Raw genomic sequence first — 20,226 nt, 5'->3', positions numbered from 1 at the left:
AGTGGAGGAGTATTGCAAGTAGGGGCCGCAGACAGGCTCACAAAGGCCTAAAATAACAAACAGTAGGCAGTCATGGCAGTTTTACATCGGTTACATGGATACACAGGCAGGCAGCATTGTGGTCAGTGGAGGAGTATTGCAAGTAGGGGCCGCAGACAGGCTCACAAAGGCCTAAAATAACAAACAGTAGGCAGTCATTGCAGTTTGAAATCGGTTACATGGATACACAGGCAGGCAGCATTGTGGTCAGTGGAGGAGTATTGCAAGTAGGGGCCGCATACAGGCTCACAAAGGCCTAAAATAACAAACAGTAGGCTGTCATGGCAGTTTTACATCGGTTACATGGATACACAGGCAGGCAGCATTGTGGTCAGTGGAGGAGTATTGCAAGTAGGGGCCGCAGACAGGCTCACAAAGGCCTAAAATAACAAACAGTAGGCAGTCATGGCAGTTTGAAATCGGTTACATGGATACACAGGCAGGCAGCATTGTGGTCAGTGGAGGAGTATTGCAAGTAGGGGCCGCAGACAGGCTCACAAAGGCCTAAAATAACAAACAGTAGGCAGTCATGGCAGTTTGAAATCGGTTACATGTATACACAGGCAGGCAGCATTGTGGTCAGTGGAGGAGTATTGCAAGTAGGGGCCGCAGACAGGCTCACAAAGGCCTAAAATAACAAACAGTAGGCAGTCATGGCAGTTTTACATCGGTTATATGGATACACAGGCAGGCAGCATTGTGGTCAGTGGAGGAGTATTGCAAGTAGGGGCCGCAGACAGGCTCACAAAGGCCTAAAATAACAAACAGTAGGCAGTCATGGCAGTTTGAAATCGGTTACATGGATACACAGGCAGGCAGCATTGTGGTCAGTGGAGGAGTATTGCAAGTAGGGGCCGCAGACAGGCTCACAAAGGCCTAAAATAACAAACAGTAGGCAGTCATGGCAGTTTTACATCGGTTACATGGATACACAGGCAGGCAGCATTGTGGTCAGTGGAGGAGTATTGCAAGTAGGGGCCGCAGACAGGCTCACAAAGGCCTAAAATAACAAACAGTAGGCAGTTATGGCAGTTTTACATCGGTTACATGGATACACAGGCAGGCAGCATTGTGGTCAGTGGAGGAGTATTGCAAGTAGGGGCCGCAGACAGGCTCACAAAGGCCTAAAATAACAAACAGTAGGCAGTCATGGCAGTTTGAAATCGGTTACATGGATACACAGGCAGGCACTCCAGGCAGCATTGTGGTCAGTGGAGGAGTATTGCAAGTAGGGGCCGCAGACAGGCTATCAAAGGCCTAAAATAACAAACAATAGGCTCATGGCAGTTTTACATCGGTTACATGGATGCACAGGCAGGCAGCATTGTGGTCAATGGAGGAGTATTGCAAGGAGTGTCTGACACAGTTAGTACTCCAAAAAAATAAATAGATGTTAATGTCTCGCAAAACAACTATAAGTAAAAAAAGGGTGGCATGCTTAGGTACAGGGGTGGGCTCATCTGCAGAGTTTATGACAAAGTAATTTGGCAGTAAATTAGTATTTAATGGTGTCAATATAGGACACTGACCCAGACTACTTTAACTAGCATCATAGATACAAACAAATTGGTATTGTTTGTCAGTGCCAGGCATTGAATGATGTCAGTGCATAGACTAAACATTGGTGGAGCTGTGCGAGATAATTTTGCACGTGGTAGAGCACAGTTTGAGCTGGGGGGGGGGAACTCTCTTGTGGCCGGCGGTACCGCCCCAGGGCCCCTCATGTTACAACGGTGTGTCTGACGTTGGGTGCGCACCACCACCGCCAGAGACACTACATTGTACTATGAGGGACCCAGTGGCAATGCCGTCAACCAAAAGTAGGCACACCCGCCTCCTCAGACAATCAGCACTGTAACGGGTGCTTGCGCCAAGTGGCGAGACAACGGCCCCGTGGGGGGATTTTTCCCATTGGGGGAGGTGTAAACATGTCGTATGCTGGACAAACAGCTGCTGCAAATTAACAGATTGGAACACTCAGTAAGACCAGTCCACAAGCAAGACCTTTTTATCGGAAAGCTAGGTGTCAGCCAGGAAAGGTGGGGCAAAATAATTTGAAATCCAGGAGTGGTTCATTTTAATGAAGGTGAGATCATCAACATTTTGGAGCGCCAGACGAGTCCTTTTTTCGGTTAATATTGAACAAGCAGCACTGAATACTCTTTCTGATAGCACACTAGCTGCTGGGCAAGCAAGCTCCTGCAACGCATATTCTGCCAATTCAGGCCAGGTATCTAATTTTGATGCCCAGTAATCAAATGGGAATGACGGTTGAGGGAGAACATCGATAAGGGAAGAAAAATAGTTAGTAACCATACTGGACAAATGTTGTCTCCTGTCACTTTGAATAGATGCTGCAGTACCTGTCCTGTCTGCGGTCATTGCGAAATCACTCCACAACCTGGTCAGAACACCCCTCTGTCCAATGCCACTTCTGATCTGTGCACCTCTAACACCTCTGCCATGTAGCCCCCTGCAGCTTGTGTGAGAACCATCACCGGCGCTGTGTGCTGGGAATGCCTGAATCAAACGGTCTACAAGAGTAGCTTGTTTGGTTGCTAAGATTTGTTTGAGGTTCTCATGTGGCATAATATTTAGCAATTTGCCTTTATAGCGAGGGTCAAGGATGCAGGCCAACCAGTAATCGTCATCGCTCATCATTTTAGTAATGCGTGGGTCCTTTTTGAGGATACGTAAGGCATAATCCGCCATGTGGGCCAAAGTTCCTGTTGGCAAATCTGCGGTTGTGCTGGTTTGAGGGGCAGTTACAGGCAAATCTACGTCACTTGTCTCCCTTAAAAAAACAGAACCCGGCCTTGCAACGCCACTAATTTCTGTTGGCCCAGGAGAAGCTTCCTCATTAAAAAAGTACTCATCCCCATCATCCTCCTCGTCCTCCTCCTCCTCTTCGCCCGCTACCGCGTCCTCTACACGGCCCTGACCAGACAATGGCTGACTGTCATCAAGGCTTTCCTCTTCCTCTGCTGCAGACGCCTGCTCCTTTATGTGCATCAAACTTTGCATCAGCAGACGCATTAGGGGGATGCTCATGCTTATTATGGCGTTGTCTGCACTAACCAGCCGTGTGCATTCCTCAAAACACTGAAGGACTTGACACAGGTCTTGTAGCTTTGACCACTGCACACCTGACAACTCCATGTCTGCCATCCAACTGCCTGCCCGTGTATGTGTATCCTCCCACAAAAACAGAACAGCACGCCTCTGTTCGCACAGTCTCTGAAGCATGTGCAGTGTGGAGTTCCACCTTGTTGAAATGTCGATGATTAGGCGATGCTGGGGAAGGTTCAAAGACCGCTGATAGTTCTGCATACGGCTGGAGTGTACGGGCGAACGGCGGATATGCGAGCAAAGTCTGCGCACTTTGAGGAGCAGGTCGGGTAACCCCGGGTAACTTTTCAGGAAGCACTGCACCACCAGGTTTAAGGTGTGAGCCAGGCAAGGAATGTGTTTCAGTTGGGAAAGGGCTATGGCAGCCATGAAATTCCTTCCGTTATCACTCACAACCTTGCCTGCCTCAAGATGTACAGTGCCCAGCCATGACTGAGTTTCATTCTGCAAGAACTCTGACAGAACTTCCGCGGTGTGTCTGTTGTCGCCCAAACACTTCATTTCCAATACAGCCTGCTGACGCTTGCCACTAGCTGTCCCATAATGGCACACCTGGTGTGCAACAGTGGCAGCTGCGGATGGAGTGGATGTGCGACTGCGGTGTGTGGACGAGCTCTCGCTTCTGCATGAGGAGGAGGAAGAGGAGGAGGGGGGGCGAACGCCTACAGCCAACTCTTTCCTTGACCGTGGACTAGGCAAAACTGTCCCAATATTGCTGTCCCCTGTGGACCCTGCATCCACCACATTCACCCAGTGTGCTGTGATGGACACGTAACGTCCCTGGCCATGCCTACTGGTCCAGGCATCTGTTGTCAGGTGCACCTTTGTAGTCACAGACTGCCTGAGTGCATGGACGATGCGGTCTTTAACATGCTGTTGGAGGGCTGGGATGGCTTTTCTAGAAAAGAAGTGCCGACTGGGTAGTTCGTAGCGTGGTACAGCGTAGTCCATCAGCGCTTTGAAAGCTTCGTTTTCAACTAACCGGTAGGGCATCATCTCTAATGAGATTAGTCTAGCAATGTGGGCGTTCAAACCCTGTGTACGCGGATGCAAGGATGAGTACTTCCTTTTCCTAACAAGAGTCTCATGTAGGGTGAGCTGGACTGGAGAGCTGGAGATCGTGGAACTAGCGGTGGTGCCGGTGGACATGGGTGACTGAGAGAGGGTTGGAGATGGTATTCTTGCCGGTGCCCTACATGCAGTGTTTCCTACTACTAACCTGGTGATTCCCTGACTGCTTTGGCCTGGCGACGAAAGCTGCACAGATACTGCAGGTGGTGTGGGAAATGGTCGGCTTACAGGGAGGGAAGGGATATAGCGTTGCTGACTAGCTTCATTGGCCGAGGGTGCTGCAACCTTTAGGGACGTTTGGTAGTTAGTCCAGGCTTGCAAATGCATGGTGGATAAATGTCTATGCATGCAACTTGTATTTAGACTTTTAAGATTCTGACCTCTGCTTAAGGTTGTTGAACATTTTTGACAGATGACTTTGCGCTGATCATTTGGATGTTGTTTAAAAAAATGCCAGACTGCACTCTTTCTACTATCGGATACCTTTTCAGGCATTGCAGACTGAGCTTCTTTAACCGGATGGCCACGCTGTCCTCCAACTGGTTTTGGTTTTGCCACGCGTTTTTGGCCAGATACGGGCCCGGTAGATGGAACCTGTTGTGATGTTGATGCCTGCTGCGGCTCCTCCTCCTCCGCTTCAGAACTACTGCCGCCTGCACTCTGTTCCCCCAATGGCTGCCAATCGGGGTCCACAACTGGGTCATCTATGACCTCCTCTTCTATGTCGTGTGCGATTTCGTCTGTGTCACCGTGTAAGCCGGTGGTATAGCGTCCGTGACGGGGCACCATAGTCTCCGCTGGGTTTGATTCTGCCTCAGTACACTGCGAGGGCAATGTTCTGGTCTGAGTCAAAGGAACAGCATAGTAATCTGGCTGTGGCTGTGCATCTGTGCACTCCATGTCCGATTCAACTTCTAATGGACATGGCCTGTTAACTGTTTCACTGTCTAACCCAGGAACGGTATGTGTAAAGAGCTCCATGGAGTAACCCGTTGTGTCTCCTGACGCATCCTTCTCTCTTGTTCTGGGTGAAGAAGACAAGGAAGCGACTTGTCCCTGACCGGGAGCATCCACTGACGATGCACTGCTCTGACATTTGGCACTTTGCGAGGAGGAGGCGAAAGAGCTAGAGGCAGAGTCAGCAATGAAAGCCAATACTTGTTCCTGCTGCTCCGGCTTCAAAAGTGGTTTTCCTACTCCCAGAAAAGAGAGCGTTCGAGGCCTTGTGTAGCCAGACAACGAACCTGGCTCAACAACTCGAGACTTAGGTAATGTACTGCTTTTACCACGACCACCTGATGCTCCACCACCACTACCATCATTACCAGCTGACAATGACCGCCCACGGCCACGACCTCTTCCACTAGACTTCCTCATTGCTTGCAAAACGTAACCAAAGTAACACTATTTGTTACTGTAAAACAACTTATAAGGTGAACTCAAACTTCTGTAGGATTTATATATACCTTTATAGGTGCCTGACACTGAAAGGAAAATCAGGCCCAATGTTACACACTAGGTTTTCTGAGGCCCAATAATTTGAGACAGATGGCACACACAGGCCCAGCACTCAAGCAGAAATGCCAATCTTAATCTCCCACTATTTGTTTTTTTTTTCCTGGGAGAATTTACCCTAAAAAAAAAAAAAAAAAAAAGGCCAAGTATTACACAGTGTTTTCGGTGCCACACAATGAGAGAGAGATGCCACACACAGCAATGGCACAGAGGCAGACTTGACAATATTTATCTCCCACTAATTTTTTTTTGGAAAAGGGAGAATTTAGAAAAAAAAAAAAAAAGGCCAAGTATTACACAGTGTTTTCGGTGCCACACAATGAGAGAGAGATGCCACACACAGCAATGGCACGGAGGCAGACTTGCCAATATTTATCTCCCAATAATTTTTTTTTTTTTTTAAAAGGGAGAATTTAGAAAAAAAAAAAGGCCAAGTATTACACAGTGTTTTCGGTGCCACACAATGAGAGAGAGATGCCACACACAGCAATGGCACGGAGGCAGACTTGACAATATTTATCTCCCACTAATTTTTTTTTTGGGAAAATGGAGAATTTAGGAAAAAAAAAAAAAAAAGGCCAAGTATTACACAGTGTTTTCGGTGCCACACAATGAGAGAGAGATGCCACACACAGCAATGGCACGGAGGCAGACTTGACAATATTTATCTCCCAATAATTTTTTTTTTTTTTTAAAAGGGAGAATGTACCCCCCCCAAAAAAAATGGCCAACTATTACACAGTGTTTTCAGTGCCACACAATGAGAGAGAGATGCCACACACAGCAATGGCACGGAGGCAGACTTGACAATATTTATCTCCCACTAATTTTTTTTTGGAAAAGGGAGAATTTAGAAAAAAAAAAAAAAAAGCCAAGTATTACACAGTGTTTTCGGTGCCACACAATGAGAGAGAGATGCCACACACAGCAATGGCACGGAGGCAGACTTGCCAATATTTATCTACCAATAATTTTTTTTTTTTTAAAAGGGAGAATGTACCCCCCCCCAAAAAAAAAATGGCCAACTATTACACAGTGTTTTCAGTGCCACACAATGAGAGAGAGATGCTACACACAGCAATGGCACGGAGGCAGACTTGACAATATTTATCTCCCACTAATTTTTTTTTTGGAAAAGGGAGAATTTAGAAAAAAAAAAAAAAAAGGCCAAGTATTACACAGTGTTTTCGGTGCCACACAATGAGAGAGAGATGCCACACACAGCAATGGCACGGAGGCAGACTTGCCAATATTTATCTCCCAATAATTTTTTTTTTTTTAAAAAAAGGGAGAATGTACCCCCCCCAAAAAAAAATGGCCAACTATTACACAGTGTTTTCAGTGCCACACAATGAGAGAGAGATGCCACACACAGCAATGGCACGGAGGCAGACTTGACAATATTTATCTCCCACTAATTTTTTTTTTGGAAAAGGGAGAATTTAGAAAAAAAAAAAGGCCAAGTATTACACAGTGTTTTCGGTGCCACACAATGAGAGAGAGATGCCACACACAGCAATGGCACGGAGGCAGACTTGCCAATCTTTATCTCCCTGCAGTAATCTCAGGAAAGTATGGCAGGCAGCTATAAAAAGGACTGCTGCACACAAAAGTGTGGACAAACACACAAGATAGCTGTGCAGAAAGGAAGGAAAAACAGGATTTGTGCTTTGAAAAAAGCAGTTGGTTTACACAGCGGCGTACACACAGGCACAGCAACGCAGCTATCAGGGAGTCTTCTAGGGCAGCCCAATGAGCTACAGCGCTGAGGAAAAAAAAATGTAGCTTCCACTGTCCCTGCAATCAAAAGGTGGTGTTGGACAGTGGAAATCGCTACAGCACAAGCGGTTTGTAGCTTTATGTACCCTGCCTATCACTATCCCTGCTTCCGAAGAAGCTGCAGCAACCTCTCCCTACGCTCAGATCAGCAGCAGTAAGATGGCGGTCGGCGGGAACGCCCCTTTATAGCCCCTGTGACGCCGCAGAAAGCAAGCCAATCACTGCAATGCCCTTCTCTAAGATGGTGGGGACTGAGATCTATGTCATCACGCTGCCCACACTCTGCGTCCACCTTCATTGGCTGAGAAATGGCGCTTTTAGCGTCATTGAAACGCGACTTTGGCGCGAAAGTCGCGTACCGCATGGCAGACCCCACACAGGGATCGGCTCGGTTTCATGAGACGCCGACTTTGCCAAAAGTCGGCGACTTATGAAAATGAACGATCCGTTTCGCTCAACCCTAACACCAATGAAGAAGAGTTTTGGGATTTTCATGGAGTTGGATTTTTCTTTCGTTATTTGAATGCCCCTATTTATTATACTAATGGCTGGACCTTACATGACAAGAACTTTATTTTTACTTTTTGTGTCTCTGTTATTTCCTCACAGATTGTGAGCAGGGCCCTCACTTCCTCTTCGTATCTGTTGAACTATGTATTACTCTATAATGTCTGATTTTGTCTGTACATGTCTGCACTCAATTGTAAAGTGCTGAAGAATATGTTGGTCCTATAGAACTAAAAAATATGATCCATCTAATTATCTATATACATAAACTGCACAATGAGAGGCGCAGCTGGCCGATGTTACAGGACATGCCCCATCTGCTGCGTACCAGGGGGCACTACTAGGCCACTTTGCCTTGATCATAGTATATAGATACAGGGTTAGGACAGCAAACTAAACTTTTGTCTCTTGCTTAGTTCTTCATATCACCTTGTATGTACAGTTTAGTGCTATCTATGTTGATTCAAATGTATATCTAATAATTTGGGATCTTGGTGCTAGATTTACATTTCTTCTCCATGTGTGTCGTAGTGTAATATATGTGATATCAGGAGTGGGTTTGTCAATCATCCAGAAATTCCAGGACAGTCTGTAAAAATATGGCACTTTTTTGTCCTGTCTGTAAAAAAAAATGTAAGGCTTCCGTGATTTTTTTGCAGCCGAATAAAACTTCTACAGGATATTTTGACTGTAATTCTCTCATCATTTTACAGTTCACAGTGAATGCATATGATGTGTTTATTATTAGTAGTAGTAGTAGTATTTATTAGTATAGCACTATTTATTCCATTCTTATCAGTTTTCTGGGCTGTAGACACTTATCGCTTATAATTATAAACATTTATTAATGTGGAAATGTAAAAAATATTGTCTGTCCTGTACTTTTAATAAGCTGTCCACAGTCAAGTTGGCAACGCTGCCCAGGAGTTGTGTCAGCCTGAGAGCGGCGTAACGTGTTTGCTTTTGGATTATGAAGATGAATCAGAGTCACGTGCTGAATTTTGGTAAATGAAATTAGACTCCGAGACACGGCTCAGCTCCTCCTTTCTTTTCTGACTGCTTAAATCGCCCACACTCCTGGGAAAGTATACTGTAGACATCAGGATGGCAGCTAACCGGAGGATGAAGAAGATGAGGAGGAGACAGGGAAGCGCCGTACACTCAGGGGTAAGAGGATGGCAAAGAAGAAGTTAAGCTATGTAGTATATAGTTCAGCTGTGATACTGGCAGAGATACTGGACATAAAGCCGCAGTGAGAAATATGATGCAATCAAGCAGCAATTTCCTGTACAGTGATGCAGAAATGCCGGCTCGAATGAATTGGCTCAGGAAGGAGTTTTCATCTTACTAAGATCTACTGTGTCTACTATCAGTATAACACAAGGTGGAGAGAACTCTCACATGGCAAATGCTACACTCCTGCCACCAGAGAGCTGCGTCCTGTGACGTTCGCTTGGATTTTTACTACTATGGTGGCCTTGTCCCATGATTACTACTTATATTTAGGATAGGTTATGTGTCTGATGGCTGGGGACCCCACAACCAGACTCGGACTGGCCCATAGGGCAACAGGGGAATCCTCCGGTGGGCCCCAACCCCACTGTATGGGCAGTTCTTGGTATAACTCACTTGATTCACTCGGTACAGAAAAATGCAGAATCTCATCATTCATTAACCAAACTACCCAGTTTATTATTATATAGAGATATAGGTACATATGTAATATTAGGGTAGTGTAATAATTGTATGCAGGTGAAAAGTGGGACCCTCCAAAGCCAATGTTGCTGGTGGGCCCTTGACACTGCCTGCAACCACTGACATCACCGATTTACCAGAAGAGAGGTTCTGTGTCCTTATTGGAATGGAGCTTTACTCATTGTGGATGAGGATAGCCAAGACTATCTTCGTCTGACTCCTTGACAATAAATGAAGTGACGACATTCACGTGTGACAGTAGCTCCATTTAAAGGGGCTGCCCTGGACTTTTATATTGATGACCAATCCTCAGGATAGGTCTTCATTATGAGATCTGTGTATCCCAACTTTGCGTGTGCGACATGTGGCACCCCCGCTGTTACTGGTGTTGTGACAGCCGGATATGCTCAGTTGCGGAGTTGCACAGCACATGTTAGCCGTGTCATCTGTATAGTGGCCATAGTCAGGTACGGCACATCCACCCCCTATGCGAAAAAATGGAAGGGGGATGTGCCGTACCCATCCATGTCCACTATGCAGTTGACAGAGCTGTGTAGTTTTGCTCTGTATTTCTGTAACTAAGTGCATCCGTTCGATGTCGGCTACGAGAACAGAAAATCATTGGGGATGACAGAGTGTGATACCAGTACTGATCAAATATTTATGTTCTCTTCTAAAGATAGCCAATCAATATAAAAGTACAAGACAATACCTTTAAGAAAGATATAAGATCTTCGATCTCATAATAGGTGGGGGTTCAACCTTAAAAATGTTTTCTGGCCACTTAAACGTTTTTACAAATGTTTTTATTTTTATGAAATAAGCAATACTCATCTTACTGATCCACCACCTGTTAAAGAGTAAGTTTCATTTTAATTTTTATTTGATAAATCAATAGAACACTTGAGAATAAGTACATTTGTAATATATCTCATCAGTGAAATTTGCTGCAAGTTCACCATAAACTACAGTTACAGAGTTCACCATAGATTTTATGGGCACCAACTGTCATCTCCTATATCAGTAATGGTAAAATCTGTATTCACCAAAGATCAGGATAAAAGATCAGTCCAGGAGGAGAGAGAAATACATTTTTGTAATAAGATCAATCACAAAGTTTCTTATTTTCACATGTGCTATTGCTTTATGAACTAATAATTTAAACAATGGTTACTCTTTAAGCTCCCAAGTTCCAGGTGGGCTTTGTTTTTCTTGCTCTGTCTGGATGGCTATGTGACCACTGCAACCAATCTTTGGCAGCAGCAATCTCACATGTCTATTCAGATGGCGCGGGAAGTACAGAGGCCAGTGGGAGGCGCTCCAAGGGTCTGTGCTGTAATTTATTAGTTTACATGATTGTTATTTTTTTTAATTAAGGAACTGGACAACCACTTAAAGACTCAAAAAGGATTGTATTTTTAAGGAGTTGATCTAAGTTATCTTCAAGAAGAGAACCTCATTTTCTTTTGTGAATAGTACAATAAAATACTTTCATATTAATATCATATAGGAAAAAAATACAACTACAAAAAAGCAAGAAAAAGTAAAAAAATAACGGAACTGCCTTATAGACCAACTAATGACAATCTAATATACAATTAGTATGTTACTTCATGGGGAATCAATTTTCATGCCATTTTCAACATATTGTACTTTTGAGTGTTAAATTAAAAAAGGGCTCTCAAATTGCGTAGGTATGACTGTTTGAATACAGTTACTGATTGACAAAAAATGACATGCTTAAAAAGAAGGAGCAATAACAATCCACAGCTAAACAGCCATTAAAAGGAATCTGTCAGCAGGTTTTTCTCCCTATGTAATCTGACAGCAGTGTGAGGTAGGGACAGAGACCATGACTCTAGCGATGTGTCACTTAGTTTTTTGGATGCAGCAGTTATGATGGAATCACAACCTTCTCTAGCAGAACTCATTTATTAACCCTGCCTACAGCTTTCTGTGCACATTGTATACTGACAGAGAGCTGCTAATAAGTGCAGAGGGCACGGCCGGACTACCCTGCATGAGGCAGCTTGTCCTCTATTGATAATCTCCTGCTGATAAAACACTGATTATATTGAAACAGCAAAGCACAGCCTGATAAGTGACACATCCCTGTAATCAGGCTCTTTTCCACTACTTCATGATGGTCACAGATTACATAGCAAAAACCTACTGACAGATTCCCTTTAAGACCTCTGGCCAAGTCCTCTATACATATTATTAGCAGACCACATTCAGTAAACGCCAGATTCTGGTTGATTGCAGGAGTAAGTGTGACACCCGCTAGAGCCGTGGCGTACTCGGAACCAGGTCGGACGGTTCTTATAGGGGTGGTCATGGCAGCAGTCACCCGGTCCGTGGCCTTGGGCGCACAATGAAATAGGGATGGATGATGGAAATAAAGTTTGTAGGGGATTAGGGGAATGTTCACGATGCCACCTGTGGTACTCGGCCAGGGATGGCGAACACTGCTTAAAGGGACCGCTGGGGATGATGGTGATGCAGCAGAGTTGGAACATCTCTCCACTGGTAGAGCTTCGTCCCCAGGGCAGTTAGAGTATTAAAGTTGGTGATGATGGATGTAGTGCAGGGTGACTGGCGCAATAAAGAGAGAGGACACAGTAAGGTGCAGTCTTCACGTTTTTCTCACAGTTCGAGTATGGTATCCAGCCGGGTGCTGTGTCCTCCGGGTGAGTGGTCCAGCAAACTCTCCAGTAACTTGGGGCACTTGTCCAGAACCCCCTTCCTATATGCCTTTCCTGGTCGACTCACTGCGCAGGCTCTCACCTCTCCTACACTGCGCTCACACCCAGTGTCCCGAGTCGGTAGTCACGGGTCCTGTTGGGTGACGTCTTCACTGTCCCCTTGACCCTCTTTGCCTACCTTTCAGTGAGATAGATGTGCTTGTGGCTGTTGCACTTGCAGACACGACAGCCTCCAGGTTCCTAGCTGGGACTTGTAGTTCCTCAATTGATCAGGGGCTGGTTCCCCTTCTGTGACCTGGTCCCTCCACCTGGAGATGGTCAGAGTGGATGCGGGCCCCACGGTTGGTTTCCACATTTCCCGTGCCCCTAGGACCCCTTTGTTCCTTCTGGGAGCTTCTTTCCTTTCTCTCTCTCTTCATACTGTCGGGAGCTATAGACCCACACATCTGCTCTGCTCCACTTCTCCTCACAGACTCTCAAACTCCTCCTTCCTGTCTCCCCTGACAATTCTTCACTCTCGACCCACACCTCCTACCTAATCCCTCCCTGGCCTGGGGAGGTCTACTGATGGGTGCAAGTGTCGGGTTCTGTGCAGTGGCCCCTCCTTACCAGAGAGTTGGGGGTACCACACCTCTGGCTGAGATGCAGTACCTCTGTGGTCACTGGATCCTCAGGGGTGCCGTATAAGCCGCTCACTTTGCATTTTTAAGCTTCCCGTTACTCCTCTCCTTCATTTGAAAATATATAATACTTTAATTTTTAATCAAAATGCCCAGGAATTCTGACACAATGTACAGCACACGAAAATCCAAATTTATTCTGTGTTTTACACACTTTCATACTTCACAAAACAGTGTTGAAAAGTGTCTAGAAAAAGAAGTGTGTCTAAGAGGCACCTGATAACTGGAAACAAGTCATGAGGCCCAGATTTTCCATGATGATATTGTTCTGTGCTTCATGTGGCTCCGTCTATTTATAGTGCTGGTGTCCTGTTATACAACCAGCACCGGAGTCTAAGAGGTGTGATTACAGACAACCCCTATCACAGCAGTTTAACCTCTTAGGTGCCACTGTCATTTGAGGTATATACAAGTGCTTCTCACTAAATAAGAACATCATCAAAAAGTTAATTTATTCCAGTTCTTCGATGCAAAAAGTAAATCTCATATATTATATAGAATCATTACAAACAGAGTGATCTTTTTCAAGTGTTTATTTCTGTTAATGTTGATGATTATAGCACAGCCGATTAGTGATGAGTGAGTATACTCGTTGCTCGGGTGATCTCCGAGTATTTGTCAGTGCTCAGAGATTTAGTTTTCATCACCTCAGCTGAATGATTTACAGCTACTAGACAGCTTGATTTCATGTGGGGATTCCCTAGCAACCAAGCAACCCCCACATGTACTTAGGCTGGCTAGTAGCTGTAAATCATTCAGCTGGGGCGATGAAAACTAAATCTCCAAACTCTAACAAATACTTGGTGGTCACCCAAGCGTGCTCGGGAAAACCCAAGCAACGAGTATACTCGCTCATCACTACAGCCGATCTTACTACATAAATACGGGGAAAGAACCACGCTTACTACAAAGATATGTGAACAGAATCAAGTTTACTAGATACATACTGGAGCATAATCAAGCTTAATATATAGATATGGGAACAGAACCAAACTTGCTACATAGATTCGGGCATCAAATAATTTTTGAATATATATAATCTGCCAAACTGTTTGTCCTCTGCTTCTTCCAGTTGAAACCATTGAGAGAAGAAAAAGAGAGAATTTGTCTTGTGATCATCTGTATGCAAATTGCATATTCAGCAGTCATATTACTAGCAAGGAAAGTGTAAAAAGAGACAAATCCTAACAGTGCATTACACAATCTTTTCGCATGCTAAAGCACTAAAGTGTTTTGTTTTACAATGGTTGTTGCTATATTTGTCTTATGACTGCACAACGTTATCCCTTAAAGTAACACTTACAATGGTATCACTAATGTCTGTTCCCTGCCCGTAGTAAAATTCTTACTTCCTGGCACCGCTCCTCTTCTGTTCTGCCATCTTGTGACCATAGTTACTGACTTACCGGAAGTCAGAGGTAACGGTCACAAGTCAAGATAAACATCATATCATTTACATATCGTGCATTCCCTTGTTGTAGGAAACCTGATATATATGAAAATGTGCCACAAATGTAAAATAAGGGATTCTCTACATTATAATCTCGGTATCAGCCAAGTGAACACGTTAACCCCCCCACACACACACACACACTCACACACACACACACACACACTCACTCACACACAAAACATTCAAAGTTAGCGCTCTGCAGAGCCCAAGATTATAATAATCTTAGGCTACGTTCACATTTGCGGTCAGCGCCGCAGCGTCGGGCGCCGCAGCGGCGCCCCATGCGTCATGCGCCCCTATATTTAACATGGGGGCGCATAGACATGCGTTGTGCTGCGTTTTGCGCCGCATGGCCGCAAGCGTTGGACGCAAGAAACGCTTCAAGTTGCATTATTTTTGCGTCCAACTTTCGGCCAAAGAGGACGCATGCAGCGCAAAACGCAGCGTTTTAGCATGCGTTTTGCCGTGTTTTTGTTTGCGTTGTGCGCTGCGGCGCCGACGCTGCGGCGCCGACGCTGCGGCGCACAACGCAAATGTGAACGTAGCCTTATGTGGTATCTGTCCAACCATCTTCTTGGTGGACCCCTAGTATATGTTTTTAAAAAAAGTAATAAATACTGTACTTTACTATACTTCTATAAACAAATATGTGCTCAGCATAAAGAAAATCAAACACAAACATAGGTGGCTATGTACGACCACAACAGTCCATGGCTCAGCGGAGCGGAACCTTGGATATCTTATTTGCTGTTTATCAAACGCTCGGCCAATGCGAGATCATAATGTGAGTAGCAGGGTGGGCTAATGGAGTGCCCCCACAGTCGCAGGGCCGAGGGGTACCCGGTACCGGGCCTCTCTGTCTCGGTTCTGGGAGTGTCACGGTGGCTAGACCCGGTCCGTGACCTTGCTGAGGGGCGTCCAGTGAACGATGTGTGGATGGTGGTGTGCAGTGCAGGTCGCGCTGAATAACGAGGACACAAGCTTGCAGTCTCTTTACCTCTTTACTGAAGGCTTCAGGATCCTCAGCCCAGAGTACGGTTAACCGGGCTGGCTTAGACCGGCCGGTCCGATGGCACCTCCAGAGTTCCCTTTGCAGGTGGAAATCTGTGCCTTCCTTCTAGCGCTTGTGTGTTGTAGTACTTCCCTGCTGAGCACCGCGGGATAGTCCTCACAACTGTTGTGTCTGTTTCTGATGTTCCCTCACAACTGATTCTGATGTTCTTCTCCATCCCCCAGATGATATGGCTAGGACGCACCCGTATGACGGGTAGGCTCGGAGGTCTTCCGGGACCCTAGTGTCGCCCCTCTCCCACAGTTGCCCCTATGTCTTCTTAGGTGATTTAGGTGAGACAGCCCGCCTATAACTGACTGTCCTGCCGTTGGTTTGAAGTAATGTTTGGAGCTCAATACTTCTTCGGCGTTCTGGCCACCGGCTACGCGCCTCAGTAGGATGTTGCCTCGATCTTACAGCACGACTCCTACTGGTGTTTTCTCCTAATTGCTTTGATCTCGTTTTTCACTCTTCACAATAAACCTCGCTTCTTGTCCTTTCTTAGGGTACCGCCGCGATGAAGTGCAGGCGCGGTCCCGTAACGTTCTTTCTGTTCGCTAGGCCTCTGTCAGGATCCCACCCCTGACAGGGACCCCCCTGAATCTTCCCCCGCAACACCCTCTGCCACAGGATGTTGCCTGGTTCCAACCCAGTCAGCTTTCTCACTAACTTTCTATCTAACCCCCAGTTTTACCCGACTGTGAGGAGTGGCCTAATACATAGCACCCTTAGCTCCCCCTGGAGGCCAGACTGTGAAGTGTATTGGTGTCTGTGATACCTGGTCAGGTGAACTCCTTCAGTACCATCAGACGTACCATAGCCCCCCTTAGTGGCGGAGCGATGTTACTGCAACGACCAGGACTCTGGGGCGCTTAACTAACACTCTACGACTTGGAGCATTAAATCACTGCCAATCGGCTATAGACAAGCATATCAGGCATATAATAGTGTGTTTAGACAGGCTGCACTTCCCATAAGAACAGAACGTTCTGTATGAGGGCAGTAACAGACCATTCTATGTCCATAGGCTTCCATTGTTGTTGACAGCACTATTACACAGGACGATGTGGGCCAACAATGATGATTTTTCCATCAGTCTTAAAAACCTTTTTCGATCCAACAAATAAGCGTTTTGCTTGTTACTCGAGTGATTGACAACCTAATTACACAGGCCAATTATTGGGAAGAGAACATACCTAAAACAATCAGGAAGTATAAAAGCACTTTTAGGTTATTTTCATATCTGTTTTGGGAATTCTATTCTTAAAAAAAAAAAATGACCAATTGTACAATGTAATGCAATACCATAGTTTCGCAATGCATGAAATAGATAGGAACAAATGAAGCAACAGGCACATATAGAAAAAGTATATAAAAAACTAAGTAATAAATAAAAAAAACAACAACAAAAAACTGTGCCAGAGTATATATATGAAAAAAATATGAATGGTTCAGGGGTCAGCACAAAAAGAGATGAAAACCTACAGAAAAAATTGTGCACAAAGAATCCAAGAGTCTTATAAAAAAATGGCAAACCTTTATTGAAGTGAATAAAAAAATAAATAAATTAGATTTTAAAAAAGTGTGCGAACAACAGGTGGCACCCCAACTATAGGAAATTGCAGGAGGTAAGTACAGTAAACATCACCACTAGGGGTCAGACGAAGGCATTACACCGAAACGCGCTTTGGGGCCTGGCACCATATCAGCAGGAGGTGATGTTTACCCCATACAGATTCCATTTCTTTCATTTATTATACTGACTTAATTCCTCTGGCTGAATTATATTTACTTGTTTTTTTTTTTTATACGTATATAGTTGTGCTCAAAAGTTTACATACCCCGGCAGAATTTTTGCTTTCTTGGCCTTTTTTCAGAGAATGTGAATGATAACACTAAAACTTTTTCCCTGAGCATATGGGGAACATTATGTATGGAGCATCATATGGGGCCTATTATATACTGGTCCCGGGAGCAACGCGACCCCTGCAGCACGGCGCCGGTGCTCTAAAAGGTTACAGCGCTACCGTCCTTGCGAGTAATTCATCTCCCTGCAGCGCTTATCCCCCATATCTCCAGACCTTTTAAGGCGCTTTCCTCCCCCGGACTCCGTTTGATGTTTGGCACCTTTGTGGGCCCACATACATATTTTGTGTCTTCCAGTACTCAAAAAAAAAAAAACTGTTTCTGATGAAGGTCTTGTGATTAGACCGAAAACATTTAAACTTTGAACTGGATGCACTGTAATAAAAGAATTTCTTAATTTGCAAAATGATCTCCTAAGTAATTTATTGCTTATTATATACTGGAGCATTATATGGGGCCCATTAGATATGGAGCATCATATGGACCCCTTTATATATGGATTATCATATGGGGCCATTATATATGGAGTATTTTATATGGTGCCCATTATATATCGAGCAATATATTGGGCCTATCATATACTGGAGCATTATATGGGGCCATCATATACTGTATGGAGCATTATATGGGGCTCTTTATACTATATAGAGCAGGGGTGGAATTTTAATTTTCCCAAGGGGCCGCATGAGAAACTGGCACTGCTATGGAGGCTGAAACAATTGGCTGAAATTAAATTGGCGGTGCAAAACCAAAGGTGAATTTCATATTAAATGTATATCTCTTCAGTGTAATAATCTAATATTGTTTTCTAATAAACTTCAATTAAAAATTCCCTAACATGCCCTCTACATTCTGACTTCTTGTCTTTATTTTTTTTTAATGCCCCATGACATTTTGCTTGAGATTCACCAGTGCATGCTGGAATACTCAATTGAGCTGTCATCGGGGGCAATCACTGCCGCAGCCTCTGCACCCTCTCTGAAGTGAGGCGCCATCAGTAATGTCTATTTTGGAGGCTGGGCTAGTCCTGCTCACCCGATAATGCGTCAGTTGTAAAGTCTGACCCATACTCAGTATGAGCTCCCTGTGCTATGATCCTTTGAATGCACAGTGACAGTGCGCTCCCTTGCTGGCTCTAAATTGAAGTGATGACCCGGCAGGGACCAGTCCAGTCTCTGAAACAGATGACGCTTTATTTCATGGTGGGGAAAGTTGCTTTGGCAGTGACCGCAGTGTCTGCTCACTAATGAGAGTACCCCAAAATGCACTGGGATTCTCAAAAAAAGATTATTGGGAAAAAAAAAAGTAGAGGGGAAAGGTAGATGGAGTGCCCCCAGATGCAGGGCCGCGGGGTACTCGGTACCGGGCCTCTCTGTCTCGGTCTTGGGGTTGTCACGGTGGCTAGGCTCGGTTCATGACCCTGCTAAGGGGCGTCCAATGAAAGGTGTAGTGGTGGTGTGCGGTGCAAGGCGCGATGAATAACGAGGACACAAGGTTGCAGTCTCTTTACCTCTTTACTGAAGGCTTCAGGATCCGCAATCCAGAGTACTGCTAACAGGGCTGGCTGAGACCGGACGGTCCGAAGGCACATCCAGAGTTCCCTTTGCAGGTGGAAATCAGTGCCTACCTTCTAGCGCCTGTGTGTTGTAGTACCTCCCTGCTGAGCACCACGGGATAGTCCTCACAACTGTTGTGTCTGTTTCTGATGTTCTTTCGTCTGTTTCTGATGTTCTTTCCCACAACTCTCGTTTCTGTTCTGATGTTCTTTCTCCATCCCCCAGATGATATGGCTAGGATGCACCCGTATGACGGGTAGGCCTGGAGTTCTTCCGGGACCCTGGAGTCGCCCCTCTCCCACAATTGCCCCCTATGTCTGGTTAGGTGATTTAGGTGAGACCGCCAACCTATAATTAACTGTCCTGCCGCTGTTTGAAGTAATGCTTGGAGCCCAATACTTCCTCGGCGTTCTGGCCACCGGCTTCGCGCCTCAGTAGGATGTTGCCACGATCTTAGGGGCACGACTCCTACTGGCTTTATCTCCTTTGTGCTGCGATCTTGGTTCTCACTTCTCCACAATAAACCTCGCTTCTTGTCCTTTCTTAAGATACCGCCGCAATGAAGTGCAGGCGTGGTTCCGTAACGTTCTGTTCTGTTCGCTAGGCCACTGTCAGGATCCCACCCCTGACAGAGACCCCCCTGAATCTTCCCCCGCAACACCCTCTGCCACAGGGGGCTGCCTGGATCCTACCCAGTCAGCTTCTGACTAACTTTCTGTCCGACCCCCAGTTTTACAGATTGTGAGGAGTGGCCTAATCATAGAACCCTTTGCTCCCCCTGGTGGCCAGAGTGTGACGTGTAATGTGTGACTATGATACCTGGTCAGGTGAACTCCTTAAGTGCCATCAGAAGTACCATTACTCCCCTTAGCGGTGGAGCGTCAGTACTGCAACGACCAGGCCTCTGAGGCGCTGCATAAACATTTTTTAACTGAAATATATTAGAAAATTGACTAGATTATTGAATTAAATTTAGTATGAAAGTCCCCTTTGGTTTCACCCTTTAGTTCTGCATAATATTAATTTCATCACTTTATAAAGTTGCTTATGTGATTAAGTTTACATGAGCGTATAAAAAAAATTGTTATTTTCATCCAGAAAAAGATGATTTTCCATCTGTATTGTCAACTGTATAGCATTCATTTTTATACATCAGAAGTGAATACAATTTATAAAATAC

General features: G+C 45.2%; 1 protein-coding gene across 1 annotated transcript in view; it reads left to right on the top strand.

Annotated features, from left to right (window-relative positions):
* The first annotated feature begins 9,105 nt into the window (after window positions 1-9,105).
* LOC143781837 (ATP-binding cassette sub-family B member 5-like) overlaps window positions 9,106-20,226 on the top strand; it is a 121,734-nt gene continuing 110,613 nt past the window's right edge. Inside the window, exon 1 of the mRNA XM_077268718.1 lies at window positions 9,106-9,207. Coding sequence (XP_077124833.1) covers window positions 9,145-9,207 — 63 coding nt within the window. The 5' untranslated portion in view covers window positions 9,106-9,144. The remainder of the gene's footprint in view (window positions 9,208-20,226) is intronic.

The sequence above is a fragment of the Ranitomeya variabilis genome, chromosome 6 (assembly GCF_051348905.1).
Source record: "Ranitomeya variabilis isolate aRanVar5 chromosome 6, aRanVar5.hap1, whole genome shotgun sequence".
In the NCBI taxonomy this organism is placed as follows: Eukaryota; Metazoa; Chordata; class Amphibia; order Anura; family Dendrobatidae; genus Ranitomeya; species Ranitomeya variabilis.
This window is presented reverse-complemented; position numbering and strand designations above follow the sequence as displayed.